The sequence below is a fragment of the Kogia breviceps genome, chromosome 11, assembly GCF_026419965.1.
Source record: "Kogia breviceps isolate mKogBre1 chromosome 11, mKogBre1 haplotype 1, whole genome shotgun sequence".
NCBI lineage: Eukaryota > Metazoa > Chordata > Mammalia > Artiodactyla > Physeteridae > Kogia > Kogia breviceps.
Genome location: NC_081320.1, coordinates 8,999,626 through 9,018,152, shown reverse-complemented (window position 1 = coordinate 9,018,152; position 18,527 = coordinate 8,999,626). Strand labels below are relative to the sequence as shown.

At 52.7% G+C, this 18,527-nt stretch overlaps 1 protein-coding gene across 1 annotated transcript in view; it reads right to left on the bottom strand.

Annotated features, from left to right (window-relative positions):
- Nucleotides 1-18,527, bottom strand: part of FAM178B (family with sequence similarity 178 member B) — an 89,086-nt gene that overhangs the window by 36,636 nt on the left and 33,923 nt on the right. The window contains 4 exon segments of the mRNA XM_059079646.2: nucleotides 2,631-2,728; nucleotides 2,973-3,149; nucleotides 3,421-3,510; nucleotides 8,544-8,662. Coding sequence (XP_058935629.1) covers nucleotides 2,631-2,728; nucleotides 2,973-3,149; nucleotides 3,421-3,510; nucleotides 8,544-8,662 — 484 coding nt within the window.

Sequence of the window (18,527 nt, the reverse complement as noted above, 5' to 3'; positions counted from 1 at the left end):
CCACTCCTGGGCATATACCCAGACGAAGCTATAATTCAAAAAGATACATGCACCCCTATGTTCATAGTAGCACTATTTACAATAGCCAAGATATGGAAGCAGTATAAAGGTCCATCAACAGATGAACTGGTAAAGAAGATATGGTACATATATACAATGGAATATTACTCAGCCATTAAAAATAATAATAAAATAATGCCATTTGCAGCAACATGCATGGACCTAAAGATGATCATACTAAGTGAAGTAGGTCAGAAAGAGAAAAACAAATACCATATGATATCACTTACATGTGAAATCTAAAATACGACAAGTAAACATATCTACAAAAAGACCTGACTCACAGACATAGAGAACAGACTTGTGGTTGACAAAGGGGAGGGGTGGGAAAGGGAAGGATTGGGAATATGGGATTAGCAGATGTAAACTATTATGTATAGAATGGATAAACAACAAGGTACTACTACACAGGGAACTATATTCAATATCCTGTGATAAACCATAATGGAAAAGATTATGAAAAAGAAAATATATATGTATAACTGAATCACTTTGCTGTACAGTAGAAATTAACCACAACATTGTAAATAAACTATACTTCAATAAAAATGTTTTAAAAAGTTATGTTAACACTATACTGTAGTCTATTAAGTATGCAACAGCATTATGTCTGAAGTAACAGTGTATATACCTTAATTAAAAGACACCTCGTTAAAAAATGCTAACCACCATCTGAATCTTCAGTGAGTCCTAAACTTTTCACAATCATAACATCAAAGATCACTGATCACAGACCATCACAAACCTAATAACGAAAAAGCCTGCAATATTCTGAGAATTACCAAAATGTGACACAAAGACACGAAGTAAGCAAATGCTGCTGGAAAAACGGCACTGACAGACTTGCTCGATGCAGGGTTGCCACAAAGCTTCATTTGTTAAAAAAAACCCACAATATTTGTGAAGTGCAGTAAAGCGAAGGAAGAAGCACAGTGAAATGCGGACTGCCTGTATTTATAAACATTTACATACATGTAAATATATATACACATACAAAAGTACGCAGAACAAATACAAATCACATGGCCTGGTTGGAGCAAATGGGAAACTGGGGCTGCACCACATGGGGCCTTGGAGACCAAGCTAAGGTGTTTGCTCTTGGCCGTGCAGGCAACAGCAAGCAAGGCAAGGCAGAGACACGATAATCACGTGTACCTGCAGAGCAAACGGCCTTTGAAGGAGGAGCCAGGGACAGAATGTCACTGCCACCATCCAGGTGAGAGATGGTGAAGTGAAAGCAGGAGGGGGCGGGAAGGAGGCAGCTGATTTAAAGTGACCCAGACGAGGTCCCTGCTTTTCTGGAGCTGACACAGAGAGGCAACTAGAAGCAAGGATTTAGGATGTGGAACGCAGAATGGACAGGATTTGGGGAGGAACAGGGATAATGGGGGGGGGGACGGGAAAGCCCTCTAGGACTGCCATTTCTGACGCATGCATCACCTAAAGGTCTTAGAGCTTCGAGAAGCCCAGTTCTTTCAAATACACAGCAAAAGCTTTCCTTTCCGGACTGTGGAAAGGCCTCCTCTCTTCCAGCCAGATTCACAGGGAAGAGATGGGGCTTCCCATCTTAGGCTTGAAGTTGAGCTCAGGATGTTTGCTGAGGACAGGAGTCTGAGTGGAACTCCAAGCCTGCTCCCAGAAGCTTCCCCTGGGGAGGGAGCTGCAGGGGGGTGGCCCCAGTGGAGAGTGACCGTGTGGGTACCTGTGAAGGGTCTTCCTGGAGGGGGCCCAGGACAGGCCTGGTTGGAAGGGTGGGAAGGGGTGTCATTCTAGGTGGGAGGAGCTGCAGACGGAGGGCTGGAGAGGAGAGGAGGGGACCTGGGGAGTGGTCGGCACAGGGCAGGGCAAGGGACTCCTTGCGGCTGTGGCCTCAAGCGGGAGAAGGAGGGACGGGAGAGGGGAGAGACTGGGGCAGGTCCAGCGAATGGGTCTTATCTCCCTGTGGGCTGAGTTTGTTTGTTCACCTCGTTCGTTCACTTGAAAAGAATTTACAAAGTGCCAACAGCAGGCCAGGCACTGTTCTGGATGTGGGGTGATACGGCAGTGACCCCAATAAGGGACCTGCTCTCCTGGAAGTGACGAGGAGGAGAGGCAGCCGTGAACAAGGAACAGCTAGTAAGAACATTTCTGGCAGAGATCAATGCTGTCCAGAAAGTAAAACAGAATGATGAATGGGGAGTTTGAGACGGGGGTGGCAGCGGGGAGTGAGCAGGAGACAACACACAGCTGAGGTCTGAATGACAGAAGGAACCCTCCCTGTACTGAAGACTGGGGAGGGGAGCCTCAGAGAAGGGCGGCTGGGGGTGCTGCAGGTCTCAGGCTGATTGTACAAGGCGATGGTTTTGCTAAGAAGACCGCGTTGAGAAAACGAGGCTTTTTCCCCTTTGTAATGAACTCATTAGTGAGTTGTGTTTTCAGTTCTCTCTCTCGGGTTTTTGACGTTGGGCGGGAGGGGGAGGTTTGTGGGGATGATGGGGAGGACTGTAGATTGCCCACAGCGGGGTGAGCATGGGGGGGGGGGGCGGAGATAAGCCTCAGATGGGGGGAGACAGAGGCCGAGAAGCACCCACCTGCTCCGGGGTGTCACGTCCAGGAAGAGCTGCACGAGTGCCAGCAGGTTGTGGTGGTGATCAGATGCCCGGCTCAGGGCACAGCACAGCTGCCGGAGCTGTAGGTGACAGCGGACGGGCATCAAGGTGGGCTGGGGGGGGGCGGGGCGTGGCCCGCCTTCTACCCTGACCTCCCTACCAGCCCACGGGGGCCAGGGGGGTGTCTGGAGAGTGAGAGGGTGGGCCATGGAGGCAGGTAAGGGAGGGATCAGCGCTGTTCCCACCTGGGGCACTCGAGGGTCAATGAGAGAGCATCGGTGGTGAGGCGGGGGGCTTGGGCTCGGGCTCAGGGGCCCGCCGTACCTTCCCCGGCCAGTCCTGGAGGTTGTCCAGGAGCAGGAGCAGGAGCTGCTGGAGGTCGGTCTGGGGCAGCAGGCGGAGCCCCACGTCCAAGCCGGCTCGGCACAGCAGCTCAATCAGGCCCAGGAGGCTCCCATCGGCGTAGGCCCCTGGCTGGGCCACCACGCACAGCGTCAGGAACTGGAGAGCAGAGAGAGCGCTAGGGCAGGGGTGCCTCCCTGGCACTGTGAGCCCTGGGCCTTGCTGGGAAGGAACTGAGCAAAAGAGTGAGGTCTGGAGTCGAGGCCCCTGGGGTCGTCGGGGCAGGCGCAAGCGCAGGAGTGGAGGGCACGGGCTCCTGTGGCGGCCCTCCTGGCAGTCAGCAAGGTGCCTGCAATGACGCTCAGTGGTATTCACCGAACTAGATGCTGAATAGGTCTGGACTGCAAGCAGAGGGACGGGTGGGACTCACCTTACAGATGTAGCTCAGGCTGATGTCCACGGCCGTCTCCTGGGGGGCGTCTGGCTGCTCACGCTGGCTCAGGCTAGCCTCACTTTTAAGCTCGCTGAGGTAAGAGAAAAACAAAGGAAAGGAAACAGGAGGAGACGGGCGTAAGGGGAGAAGTGAGGCAGAGAGGGAGGCCGCACTTGCTGGAGAACAGAGAGCCTGCGGATGAGCCATTCAGCCTGGGACCCTGATGCCCTGTGTGTGCTGGTCACTCACTGCTGTGTAACAAATGACCCCCAAATGTAGAGGCTTAAAAACAACAAATATGTATTATTCTGTGCAGTTTCTGAGGGTCAAGAATCCAGGAGCAGCGTGGAGGAGCAGGGAAGGGGGGCGCATCTGGCTCTGGGTCTCTTGGGAGGACGTTGGTGGGGGCACTGCTGTCAGCTTAGGCTTGACTGGGCGGGAGGAGCTGCTTCCCAGCTCACTCAGGGGTCACTGGCCTCAGTCCCTGCAGTGCAGGCCTTGCCACAGGGCTTTGCAACTTGCCCCGGCTTCCCCTGAGCGAAGCGAGTGACGTGAGAGAGAGGAGATGCCCGCCTGAGACGGAGGTTGCAGCCTTTCATAACCTAACCTTGCAGGTGACATCTGCTGATTTCTCCAGGCTACACGGGCCCGCCTGACTTGGGGTGACGGAGAGCTGCACAAGGGGATGAATGCCAGGAGGTGGTGGGTCACCGGGGCTCCTTGCGGGCTGGCTCCCCAACGCTGCCACTCCAGGAAGGCCTCCAGCTTTAGTTTTCTGGGACTTGGAAACCAGAAAATCATTCTCCACTGCCCCCCAAAAGTCCCCCTTAAAAGCACTCTGTGTCCACACAGTTATGGTGAGAGTCTGCTCATGCAAGTAAGGTGAAATTGGAGTATAAGTGGTCCTCGAGAACCCCTCCAAAGATGTCCCACTACCATGCTGTCCACGGACAAGCCCGGCATGGCCAGTTTTCCCCTAGAGAGGAAACAGCCTGGATGAAGTTAGAGGCCAGGGTCGTATTGAAAACACCCTCTTTAAAGACCAGGGTCACACTCGGGGTGGCGAGAGTCCTACAGGGAGAGAGGCACTAGCCGGCAGCAGAGCCACACCACCCTCTGCACAAGCCTCCCAGACACACGCTCCCTGGAGGAGACACTGGTCAGGGGCACCCTCACTAAACGACGCTCTTTCTCCGGGCAAGTGCATGTTGTTGGTTTCAAATAAGTAAGCTGACTTTATGACAAGGCTCCCTTTGCTGTCTCTTCCACGCCTCCCCTCTTACTAACTGGCCTGGAGTTCCTGATAACAGCGGACTCTCTATAAATGAAGACACCCATGAAGACGACACTGTCAACAATAACAGCCTCCTGTGTAGCCACCCCGGCCACAGCTCCCAAAGGCTCCGCTCTTCTCTACTTCTTGGTGCTGCCTCTCAGAGGGGAAAAAAAGAAACCCATCTCTAGGCACCCGGGAGATCGGTGTCAACAGAGCAAAGTTGGGAGGGGGTGCAGCACAGGACTGGGATCAGACGTTCTTCCAGGTTTTAGCATTTATTAGGGCCAGAGTACGAACCGGGTGAGGCTGGCGCTCACGCACCTGGGCGCACGCACGCTGGGCCTGCGTCAGCGTGTGCAGGGGAGTTCTGGTTTGTACCAGCCCGTGAGCACGCACGGGGCCACGCAAGCACGGGGTGGGCATGTCTGCAGATCCCCCGAAGGGCGGGGGCAGCCTCAGAGCCGACTTTGTGACTCGGCCCAAGAGGAGTGGGCTTTCAGACAGTTTGGTGCCGCCAGTGGGAGGAGGAGTGCAGCAATTGTGCGCTGCTGATACACGCCTTCTCCGAGCTGGGCAGGGCAAGCGTGGCTACGACGAGAAGCCTCTCCTCGCTGGGAAGGAAGGCCAGCCTTCCCAGGTGGACAGGGGAGCAGCCTCCCCCGTGCCGCCTCTGCTGGGAACAGCAGGAAACAAATCGGGGTCCTCGTCCCCCGGCCTGCCTTTCTGAGGCTCGACTGGGACGCCAGCATCGGGACTGCTGTTCTGGGACGCGGCATCAGCTCATCCCCAGGCCTCCACCTCGGAGGGGAGGAATTCACAGCCTAATCAGCACACTCCTCTCCCAGAGGACTCAGCAGGTGAAGGGCAAGTTGAGGGTGCCACCACCAGAGTCCACCTGCAAAGCAGCTTCATCTCACCCCGGCTTCCCAGCCTCAACACAGGCTTGGTGGAGTTAGGGCTCTCGGCCCTTGGCCAGCAGCCGGGAGCTGGCGTTTGGGCTGCAATGACATTGTTCTACACTCTTTAAGAGAAGTATGTCGGCTCCTCTGTTTGTTTTCCCCTATTATGGTTTGAAAAAAATAAAGAAGTGAGCCTCTGCACCTGCTCTGAGGGAAGACTGCAAGGGAAGCTACAAGCACTGCCGCCACCATCACCGAGAGCCCAGCAGCGGGTCTGGCGCCCCACCACGGCGGCCGCAGGCAGGGTGCTCTCCTCAGTCCTGCACCGCCAAACCAAACCAGACCCGTCATCTGGGCTCTGCGTGACCCACCGAGGTCAATGCGATGAAGAGGAATAGATGCTGAGCTCACGGAAAGGGAGGGAGGAGCAAATTTTACCTGGATCGAATTACCCTGCCCCGAGGCAGCCAGTTACCAAACGCCCCCTTTCAGTGGATTAGCTGTCTTTTATTGACCCCTTTTGCCTCTGCATCAGGCTGCCCTCTTTTTTTTTTTTTTTTTTTTTTTTTGCGGTATGCGGGCCTCTCACTGTTGTGGCCTCTCCCGTTGTGGAGCACAGGCTCCGGACGCGCAGGCCTAGCGGCCATGGCTCACGGGCTTAGTTGCTCCGCGGCACGTGGGATCTTCCCGGACCAGGGCACGAACCCGTGTCCCCTGCATTGGCAGGCGGATTCTCAACCACTGCGCCACCAGGGAAGCCCCAGGCTGCCCTCTTGAAGAACCAAATGGATGAAGGCTTCTGGCACCAGGCAACAGCCGCAGGCTGCTGGTCTTTAGCGGCCAGCCTTGTGGTCTGACCAGGGCTCTTCACCTGGGCTTTGTAATCAGGGAGCAGCCTTGGAAGACCAGCCACTGGCCCGTCTCTTCCCAGGTGAGACCGGGGGTACCTGACGAAGAGCGTCTGAATAGCCGAGTGGCACGAGCTCCCTCTGAGGCTGCCGAGGCTCTTGCACGCTTCCTACCCGGTGTTCACGTTCTGGTCCCCCCTCCGCTGGCCTTTCTTCCCCAAACATCCTCCTGACTTCTCCCTCCCCAGCCTTATCACTGGGCAGAGGGCTACTCTATTTGCAACAAGGCAGACATCAGACGATGTGCATGGTCCAGCAGCAGCAGCAGGGCTGTTTCCTTCTGGAAGGAAATCTTGAAGCATTCAATGAGACGGTGATGAGTTCTAAGGAAATCTGAGATTAGGAGCAACTGCTGAAAGACCTGTCTTTCTCACAGCAACGGGCAAGACAGCCAAGCCGAGCCGTGCGCCCACTCGTGCCCTCATTTCCAGTCTTGGCCACTGCAAGCCTTGTGGGTACCCCAGAGGAGCCCCGGGGCATCTGTTCGGCCAGTGGAGCCCTAGATGGCGACATCCTAGAGGTCAACAGAGAAGCACCTGACGTGGAACCAACTGACACGGGATGCGCCTCCGAGGAGGACGATAGAGAGAAGACTGCCTGCCCTGAAGATTCTCTTGTGGCCCATGTAACCGTGAAGGACGCCACACCCTTGGTGGAAGAGATACCAGAATGTTCTTGGTGTTCCCTGAATACTCCAGAGCAGGGGTCCCCAACCCCCCGGGCCGGTACAGGTCCGGGGCCTGTTAGGAACTGGGCCACACAGCAGGGGGTGGCAGCAGGCGAGCGGGCGAAGCTCCATCCCCTGCTCCCCATCGCGCATGGCAGGCTGGCACACGGGCAGGGTATTTACAGCAGAGCAAGTGGGGTTTGGTCTGGTTTGGTTTGGCAGACAATTACCGAACACAGCTGTGGAACAGGTTCTTAAGAAAGCTTTGGCCTTCCCCTAGAGAAACATCTGCCCACCACGGTGCCCTGAGGGCTTGTCAGCAGGAGGGAGGGGGCTCCCACGGAGCAGCCTGTCTGGGGTTCTCCAACCAACTGCTCAAAGAACTCTCAACAGAGAGTTTGGATGTGCCGTAACTGACACCTTTACAACCCAACCACCCAACACGAGTCGTCTATGTATCGTACGGCTCTGTCCCTAGAGGGTGGGGACAAGTGAGCATCGCTGCCCAGGGCACAAAGGGGGTACCCACGACACAAAGTGTAGCACTGTGGAAATTACACGTAAAATTGTGCCTTGCTGGCCATGAGTTGATATTAGGTAATGTGCCAAGGAGGGGCTTGGAGACAGACCAGAGAGGTTGGGACACGTCTTCGGAGAGGAGGGGCGGCGAGATCTGAGTCAGGAAGGGGCGGGAACAAGTGCCAGTCAGAGCAGCAAGACTCAGCCGTGCCTGGCTCTTGCTGTCGCCTCGAGGCTGTGTCACACGCCGTTCGTTCGTGGTACAAAACTACACTCAGGGGTACCTGTGTGCTGTGATTCCCTCAGACTCCGTGCTTCAGCGTTTGGGCTAGAGCCTGAGCTTGGTAACTTTTTTCTTAACCTCAACAAATGCACATAATTTGGGAGTTTCCTGGTGGCCTAGTGGTTAGGATTCTGGGCTTTCACTGCGGTGGCCCGGGTTCAATCCCTGGTCGGGGAACTGAAATCCCACAAGCCGTGCAGCATGGCCAAAAAAAAAAAAAAAGCACATAATTTAAAATAATCATCAGAGGAAATCTTTCCTTTCTCTAACTTGTAAAATGCTTACTGAGCCAAGGCTGGATACCACCAATAATGAAAATGGAGCTTTGTACAATGAACGGCCAGGCGTATTACATTTACGGAAAAGGAAATACTTTAGTGTTTCCTAGCATGAATGTATGTTTAGAAGAATCTATTTGTGGGGTAATATTTTGTTTTGCTTTGGTTTTTACATTTTTCCTGAGGTGTAACTGGTACTACAGACATTCAATGTACACAATTAGATGGGCTTGAACTGCGTTCAGTGGCTGTGGACCGCGTGAGGAAGGACACGGAGGAGGGGGAGGTACTCACCTTCCATCGTGCTGGAGGGGCCCCGGGGGCTGCAAAGCAGGGCTGTGGGTACCCAGGCTGTGGAACGCGGCCGTGACCTCTTGCAGTGAGGGGCACCACAAGCTCGTGTCCGCATCTGTCAGGCCAAGGAAGGGCGGGGGGTTAGGGCGGGCACAGCAGGACAGGCCACACTGTGCCCACAAGCGGGGGCTGGTAGCCCCATCCTCGGGCAGCACGGGTGTTACCTGGAGCGGTGAAGCCACCAGTGGTTTCAGATACTTGCTGGCGCTTTGGGAACCTGGACATTCATTTTCCCGTCTTCAAGCTATGGCCACCTTGACGTGCAAGGGACCGGGGAGGACGGCACACTGACCATCTCCACCAGGCAGCCGTTGGGGCACTGAGCTGCCCCGAGCTGAGCCAGATGCCAAGCCCTGAACCGGAGGCCTCAAGACAGCAAGACTCAGGAGACACCAGGCTCCGTGGCCCTGGGCTCTCTGCCACCAAGGGCTGAGGCCAGCTCTGCACCTACTGCGGACTCAGCAGCGCCTTGGCGGCAATGTCTGGGCACTCCCAGGTCCACCGTCCCTGCCAGGGGCCCTCCTTGCAGCCCGGGATGCATCTTCTCAGCAAGCTCGAGCTTCGAGGACATTCTCTCTTAACAAGACATGAACGATAATCTGACCACATCAACAAAAGGGAAAAAACCTTACAGACTGAGGGCCTTTTCTCCTGTCAGGCTATTTATGGATATTTTCTGAACCGGGAGCATAGAGAAATAACAGGCAACGCGGTGGAGCATATTTCCCAGAGACAGCTGCACCTCTGTATCCGACTCCACACGCTCTCCTGCACTGCGGCGTCCACAGCCTCGTCAAGAGGCAGAGCCCACGTCTCCACCCTCTCCCTCCTCCACATCACCTTATGTACTGATTTGATTGCTTCTTGTTTGTCTTTCTCCATTAGAATGTAAATTCCACAAGGACAGGGACCAGGTCTGTGCTGTTCACCCCTGCACACCCAGAGCCTAGAGGAGTGGCCAGTGCGTGGAGGGAGCTGATGGATGGATGGATGGATGGATGAGGAATGAATGAATGCATGAATGGAGAGCATCCTACACAAACCTGACCAAGCAGTACATGACTAAGAGGGAAACTGGAAAAAAGTCACAAGCTGGCAGTGCTGAGAATGCAAATGAGGGATCTGACAGCAGGTGAGTTGTGGGAATCAAGAGTGTGGAAACTGGGCCAGGAGCGCATGAGCAGCTCAGGCTTGAACCTTCCCTCCTGAGGGCCCCCCTCGATGGGCCCCACCATGCCACCTAAGACAAAAAGGTGACCCAGTAGAGCCCCTGACCTCAGGGAGCTCAAGTCTAGGAGGGAGAGGAGCCAGGCAGAGAGACAAATACAAGAGAGTGTGTTCCCACAAAAATCTAAGCCGGTGAAAGGTGTGGCGCCTACTCAGGGGAGAGGAAATTAACTGGGGGCTGGGGGGGCAGAATGGCAGGTGGGGAAGCACGCGCCCGGCAAAGGGACAGAAATGACAAAGAGCGTGAAAGAGCAGGGCACATCCAGCGGCCCAAGGCAAGAAACAGGGCATCCTAAACAAGCTGAGATGTCTCGGCAACGGTCCCGTGTGGCCGCAGAGCCAGCAGACGGTGGAACGGCCGGCGGAGGGTCTGAGTCCCGTCCAGGGACGAGCCTTCGGCCGGTCGGCATCGAGTGTCTCTCTCTGGAAACGTATACGGGTCGAAGCTCACCCAACTAGTAATGAGACTCTGGGAGGAGGAAAAACCTTCTTGTTTGTTTAATTTTTTCCTCTTGGGCAGCTTAACAAGTCCGAGAAAGGTAATGCTACCCCTCGCCCGCTACACAAATGAGCTGGGAAGAATGAAAGCTGCAAAACACAATGAGAGAGGGCTGTTGCCCTGAGCCTGAGCCACGGGGCACGGTGTGGGCAGCCGGTGACCTTGCCAGGGAGGGGAAGACGGTGTGGCAAGAAAATCAACCGAGGGCAAGGCCCCCAGGGGCCCAGCTGGGCGGCGACATCCTGTCCGCAGCCTTGGACCCGGCTCCGCGCGGCGGGCCCCCGCAGGTGTCTCTGAAGCCCCGCGACAGCAGCAGCGCGGACCCTGCCGGCCAGAGGCCCAGCCTGGCCTCGGGCCCTCTCCCTGCACCTCCCCAGTGATTACTGCACACGCCCGCTCCCCCCCGGGCTGAGGTGTCAGGAGCGGTCAGAGAAAGGGGTCTGGGTCACCTCGGGGTAAATCAGTCCCCATCCGACAGCCCGGGAAGTTGGTTAAGTGAGGACAGGCACCCGAGAGCCCGTAATTAACGCTGCCCGTAAGTAGGCCACGCGCCCAGCTTTTCCCGAGCACGGTTTGCCCCGAAGGAGGGTTTTCTGGAGAGCTGACACAGAAGAAAAGTCTCGCGAACTCAGCTCCTCTACGCCCACAGCACGGCCATCTGAGGTGATCCCCCGGGGGAGCGCCGGGGCGCTGGGCCGGGTCCAATGCCAGCGCCAACGGCCCCGCGCATCTGGGCTCCGTTTATTGACTGTGAGTCCGAAAGCTCTCCTGGGATGGAACTGAGGCTTCGGGGGAAGTCAGGGGAAGAAAGGCATCAGGTCGGAAATAAAAGTGACTTTTCCATCCGCGACTCCAAAGCAGCTTTACTCCACGTAACCCACTCTCCTGACACCATTTCCACCGAACGGGAAAACCGTGCACATCCTGAGAACCCTCCTCAGCGCTGGCCGTGCCAGCCCCCCTGCCCGGGCCTCCTCACCCCTTCTTCACACCCACCGGGTCCCATCCTGGGCCTTAGGGGAGCGGGGTCTTCAGACATCTGTCCTTGTCCTCCCCCTCCCCGCCCCCAAATCGAGCTGCTAAGGAGCATTCTGGGTGTTGCAGGTGCCATCTGACTGGGTCCTGATTCCCTGACACCATCTGAGACCCCTTAGTGCCACAGCAGGCGGAGTCCCCGTCAGCTGTGACGGGGGGGGGGGGGGGCGGCGGGGGGGGGAAGTGCTGGTTCCCAAAGGAACGCAAGCTACCGACCCATCACACACCCGAGTGTGGGTGGGGCTCGTAACATTTAGGGGAGGCTTAAAATCGTATGGTTTCTTATCCTCCCAACTCTGATTACTTAACTCCCCTCAGCACTCTTGTATTTAAATGTAAACTTGTTCCACATCACGGGCTTTAGTCAATCAGCTCTAGCCCTAGTCATTTAAAATGGTTATTCAGTCAACAAACAGCAAGTGAACAGCAGGCGATTAAAGTTCTGGGGTCACGGAGCTGAAGGTTTCCTGGGGAAACAGACAACGCTCACGAAAAATAAACATACCGTGCCCGGGTGTGTAAGTGGCGGGTAAGGAAAGGGGTCAGGGTGATGCAGGGCGATGCTACGGGCCGCAGAAGAGCCCTGCAGAGACCTGGGTCCAGCCAGGAGCCCGGCGTGTTGGAGCTGGTGCCAGGCCCAGGGGTGGGGGACGGCGGGAGGGGACGGGGACAGGGCCAGAGAGGCCGGGGAGGGGAGGGGAGGGGAGGGGCCCGGCGCCCCGCCCACACACCCACCCGTCTGCGTCTGCGGGGCTAGGACAAAGGGCGAGGGAGACGTTATCAGAGGGATGATCCGAGTGTGCAGTAGAAACACAAAATCCTACCCAGCCCACATTTCAAGAACACGCACATTTCACTGCCCCAACTACAGAGTGAGCACGGGACAGAGCCCCTCACGGCTTCCCCACAGAGCACCGCCCCGACCCAGACCCACTCGCTGCTGCTCTGGCCTCTCACGCCCCCTGGCTCCCCCTCCAGTCCTGTGCTGCCCGCTTTCTTCCTAATCTCCTTCTTGTTCCTTCTCTGCTGGGCAACCCACCCTGCTGGCCCCTTGTTTTCCCTTTTCTTGCCATCGCCCCGGAGCTCAGGCCCTCCCCACGGGGCCCTACAGCCTCCCTGCCTACCTCGCTGTATGTAACGCAGCGGGCACCCACCCCCCTCCACACACCCCGCTCACCACACACCACGCTACTCACACATATCCCCACACACGTACCAACACGCCCCAACACACAGACGCGTGCACACACCACCCATTCACACACACACACACACACACACACACACACACACACACACACACACACACACTCAGGCTCTGTCAGCCCCTGGTCCGCTGATCCACGAGCTGAGGGTGTGTGCGGGGCAGGTGATGCCGTCCCCAGGCCACCTCTCCTCTCCCCTGCCCTCCGTAACTCACACCACTGCCCTGTGTCACCTAACACCCTTGAGCATTCCAGGCCCTGTGTGTAGGACAGACCTGCATTGAGCCAAACCACTGAACCCATGGTATCTGCTAGAATTAGATTCAGCTGCAAATAACAAAAAGCCCCAAAACAAAACAAGAAACCCACCTGGGCTTAATAAGCTAGAGTTTTATTTCTCTCTGATGAAAAAGCAGCCTGGAGTGGGCGGACACACAGTGGGGACCTGACTGATCTGTGGGACCCCGGGTGACGTTTCTGCTCCACCGTTCTCAGCAGATGCCTCTCCTTCTCAAGACCACCTGGCAGCCCAGGGTGGCTGCTAGAGGCCCAGCTATTATGTCTCACCTCCAGGCAGCTACTTCCTCACTTTGCTACTTTAGTACACACTCCTGAGTTGTTTTTAAGGATGCAAGGCCCCTTCAGTGTGACTCAGGAAGGCAGCAGCAAACTACCCTCTCAAGTTTCAAAAGCAAGAATTTGAGACTGATTCAGACTCAACCAAAGACGTCCCGGTAACGTCCCTGAATGCATGGCCCACCGGTTCTCTCTCTCTTTGGATTTATGAACCTGTAGTTTGGGGAATGGTCCTGACCTCTGGAATAAAATGAAACAGAAGACACCAGGAACTTTGCTGGTGGCGCAGTGGTTAAGAATCCTCCTGCCAATGCAGGGGACACGGGTTCAAGCCCTGGTCTGGGAAGATCCCACATGCCGTGGAGCAACTAACCCCGTGCACCACAAGTACTGAGTCTGCGCTCTAGAGCCCGTGAACCACAACTACTGAGCCTGCGCGCCTAGAGCCCGTGCTCTGCAACAAGAGAAGCCACCGCAATCAGAAGCTCGCACACCACAACGAACAGTAGACCCCGCTCACCACAACTAGAGAAAGCCCGTGCACAGCAACGAAGACCCAATGCAGCCAAAAAAAAAAAAAAAAAAAAAACACCCAAAAACCACCACCACCAACAACAGAAGAAAAGGTATCCACACACAGCACCTTGGGCAGCAGGCAGTCTACGGAAAGGTGGTGTCTGCTGTATGTTCTGGATCAGGGGCCCAGCTAAGAACCGAATGCAGTGGTTCTCAGACTTGTCTGCACAGTTTGGAATCACTTAGGGAGCAGCTTCAAAAATTGCTGCCACCTGTGTCCACCCCCACCCCCCCCCACCCCAGTGACTGTGGTTTAATTAGCGTGGGTGTGGCTTGGGTTCTGGAATTTTTAAGAATTCCCAAGTGATTCTAATACCAGCCAAGTTCGGAAACCACTGAGCTAAGGAAAGCCATGGCCCTCACACCAGAGCCGCACCCTGCGGCCCATCCTCACTTGCTCTGGCTGATAATGCGGGCGGGGGAGAGGGAGGAATGAAAGGAAGGCAGCCCCAGTTCCCCATCACTCACTCCCAGGGCTCCCAGCCTTGCTCCCAGCCTTTCACAGCCTGGCTGCACGTCACGACCACCTGGGAGCTGAAAAAAATCCCGTGCCAGGTACTATTCTACCTGTGTTCTGGGAGAGCAAAGCTACCTGAGCCCAGCAGCTCACGGAGCAGCACCCTGTGACCCGGCTGTACAGGTGGTGGGTCAGAGTCGAAGGTCCAGGGAGCAGGGAGATGCCCACTGAGCCGGGGTAAAGCACGCATGCTGGTCCCCACGGGGCCCGTGGACCCCGTGTCCTGACCTGGGAGGAGCAGACAGGCAGCTCCCCAGCTGACTGACCACAGGGTTTCAGAGGGCCTGGTGGGGAGAGGTGCTGACGTCTCATGGAGCTGTCAGGAACGCAAGTGAAGGCTAAAACAAAAACGAGCAAAGACATGGTCCCTGAGCTCTGGGGCTCACAGCCCATCGGGAGAGACACTATGAATCAAAGAATCCACACATCAGCTATAACCAGAGCCACAAAGAGTGGGAAAGGAATTGTGGGAGTAGAGGAGGGCGGGAGGGGGGGCAGTGCAGACCTGCCTCGGGAGACAATGCTGGAGAGGCCACGTGAGCCCAAGGAAGAGGTGGAGTGAAGAAGGCAAAAGCCAGGGAGCTGCTGGGAGGAGGGAAGAGAGATCCTGGGTGGAGAAACCGGCACATGCAAAGGCCCTGCAGCAGGAGGACAGATCGGGGGTGGGGGAAAGAAGGTCGTTGAGGCTGGAGCACAGAGAGCAAGACAGAGAAAAAGATAAAATGAGCTGGACTAGGGGGTCAGGCTGACCACATAGGAAACTGTGCACTCCATACAGAGAGTATGAAGCTCAGGCTTTCCAGCCCCCTAATTATCTGTAAAATGGGAAAATAATAGTATCTACTTGTTGGATGGTTGTGGTGACTGAATGAGACTGGCAAAGCCCTGGGCTCAGTGCCTGGCATGAGCTCTCTAGAAATGTTAGCTATTATCCTTAATGAAACTACTTTTATCATCACCACAGACAATAACATGTTTCAAAAATGAGGATCAATTATGAAGCTGAATTACTGTTATTGTCCTGTTCCAGTTGAGGGCTCTGGAGGGGCTGTGCTGAGCCAACGATGGTTCACAGTTCCGAGGGAGCTGGTGCCGGGTGGGGATCTCCCGGGTGGTCCTCAACGTGTCTTCCTGCCCATGTGGGTCTGCGCAACACTCTCGCAGCACCAGGGTGCTGGGGCGGCAGACCTGGATCCCGGCCTGACTCTTGGGGCCTGGGGATAGAGGCACCTGCCCTGTGAAGTTCAGAAGTGAGGGGCACCCACACATGAACACAGAGTGGGCCCTGGGCCTGGCACGTAAGTGCTCCTTGCATGCGTGTGATCCACGAATAACAGGGCTGTGTGGAGGCCTGAGGGGCCACTGTCCACCGGCTGGGCCTCCAGTCCAGGAGGCTCCAGGGGTTCTGGATGGATTGCTTCCTGCCACTCCAGCTGGAGACTGCCCCGCCCACCATGGGAGACAGATCAGGTGAAGGGAGGACAAGTCCCCGTACCGCGAAGAGTAGAAAGCATCAACCGGATCTTATGGACTGAGGGGTTTTTGACTGCTTGAAAACCATGCGAGGAAACAAAAAGAAAAACAAAAACCAACCAGCTGAGGATAGGCTGAGAGATAAAAGGCCAAAACAGAACTACAAAGATTAAGAAGAGGTACAGACAGTATTTAGAACATTTGTGCTGCTTAGTTCCTGCAGTTTATCTAATGATGTCCGATTTATAAAGAAGTACATTTTTGTTTTGATAACGGCTATCATGTTGAGTGTCCCCTGTACACCAGGTGTTTCACGTACATAATTGCTGCTAACTCTGAAAACAATCCTTGGCGCTCAGTGCTGGCCCCTCAGGTGAGAACTGGGCGTCTGACTGCCCAGTTCCACCTGTGTCCTGATGCCACTCCAACGCTGCTGCAGGGTTTTGCCAAGGGAGTGACTGTCGGACACCCTGACTCCACTCCATCCACCCCATCCTACACGTGATCACCAGTCATGCATCCCTGTGTTCCCATGGTATGTCGCTGCTCAAAATTTCCAATAATGAGTCTGCCCAGAGCTCCAATCAAAGAATGCTTTTGCTGGTCTCCAAACTTTTTGTTTTTTTTAACTGGAGTATAGTTGCTTTACAATACTGTGTTAGTTTATACTGTACAGCAAAGTGAATCAGCTCTACGTATACATATATCCACTCTTTTTTGGATTTCCTTCTCATTTAGGTCTGCTGCTCTTCAAACTTTTTTGATGGTACATATCTGTCATTAAAATTTTTTAAGTTATACCTCCAACAAATACACATTTATAAGCTATGTAATTGCACAGTGATACTAATATGTTATGTATGTGATATAACATATTAAAAGGAGAACTTAACATGAGCTACAGTGATCTAAGTTTCCACCTTAAGAAACTTGGGCGGGGGGCAGGGGGGAGGGAAGCAAATCAAACCCAAAACAAGCAGAAGAAAGGAAATAAAGGTAAGAGCAGAAATCAGTGAAATAGAAACAAAAAACTGTAAGGAAAATAAATGAAACCAAAACCTAGTTCTTTGAGAAGATCAACAAAGTTGATAAACCTGTGACCTGACTGATCAGGAAGTAGAGAGAAACACAAATTACCAATATCAGAATGAGAAAAAGACCATCATCACTGATTCAACAGACATAAAAAGGATAATAAGGACTTCCCTAGTGGCTCAGTGGTTAAGAATCTGTCTGCCAGTGCAGAGGACACAGGTTCAAGCCCTGGTCCAGGAAGATCACACATGTCTTGGAGCAACTGAGCCCACGAGCCACAACTACTGAAGCCCATGTACCTAATGCAGCCAAAAATAAAATATAAATAAATAAATTTTTAAAAAGATAATAAGAGAATATTATGAAAAAGTCTATATCAATAAATTTGACAATTAAGATGAATGGACACAAACTAACAAAGTTTACTTAAGAAGAAACAGATATCATAAATAACCATATACATATTTTTAAAAATCAGATTTGTAGTTTAAAATCTTCCCACAATGAAACAAAGCTCAGATGGCTTCACTGGCTAATTTTACCAAACATTTAAGGAAGAAATAATACCAGTTTTATACAAACTCTTCCAGAAAATTGAGAAGGAGGGATTACTTCTTAACATATTCTGTGAAACCAGCATTACTCTGATACCAGAACCAGAAAGAGAAAAGTACAGAGGAATATCCTTCATGCACATAAATGTAAGAGTTCTCAGCAAAAATTTACCAAGTTGAATCCAACAATACATAAAAAATTAATATATCATGACCAAATAGGATTTATTCCAGAATGCAAGAATGAAGGAATAAACATTCGAAAATCAGTCAATGTAAGAAAGTAAAGAAGAAAAACCATATAATCATCTCAAAATCCAATATACATTCCTGATAAAAATTCTTAGCAAGGTACAGGTTTATTAAGATTGTAGGATACAAGGCCAATCTGCAAAAATCAAGTGTATATATCAATACACTAGAAATGAATAATTGGAAAATGAAATTAAGAAAACAATTCCATTTACAATATCATCAAAAATACAATATTTAGGAATAAATTTAGCAGAAGAATTGTAAGACTTGTATACTGTAGTGTTGAAAGAAACCAAAGAAGATTCAAATAAATGGAAGGATATCCCATGTTCATGGATTGGAGGACTTAATACTGTCAATTTCCCCCAAATTGGTCTATAGATTCAGTGCAATCCCAATAAAGATTGCAGCGGTATTCTTTTTGTTTTGTTTTTATAGAAAATGACAAGCTCATTCTAAAATTTATATGAGGATGCAAAGGACCTAGAAGAACCAAAACAAGTTGGGAAAAGAACAAAGTTGAAGAATTCAAACTATCTGATTTCAACACTTATAAAGCTACAGTAATCAAGACATAAAAATCAATGAAACAGAATAGAGTTCAGAAACAGACCCACACACACATGATCAACTGACTTCTGATAAAGGTGCCAAGGTAATTCAATTCAGAAAGGATAATCTTTTCAGCAAATGGTGCTGGAACAATTGGATAGCCATATGTAAAAAAATTAACCTTAAATTACACCATAAACATAATTAACTGGAAATGGATCACTGACCTAAATGAAAGGCTAATTTTAAGTTATAAAACTTATTTTAATTATAAATTATAAAACCAAATTATAAAACTTTTAGAAGAAAATAGGAAAAGATCTCAGTAACACACATTTCACAAATATTTCTTAAATATGATGTTAAAAGCACAAACTATACGGGGCTTCCCTGCTGGCGCAGTGGTTAAGAATCCA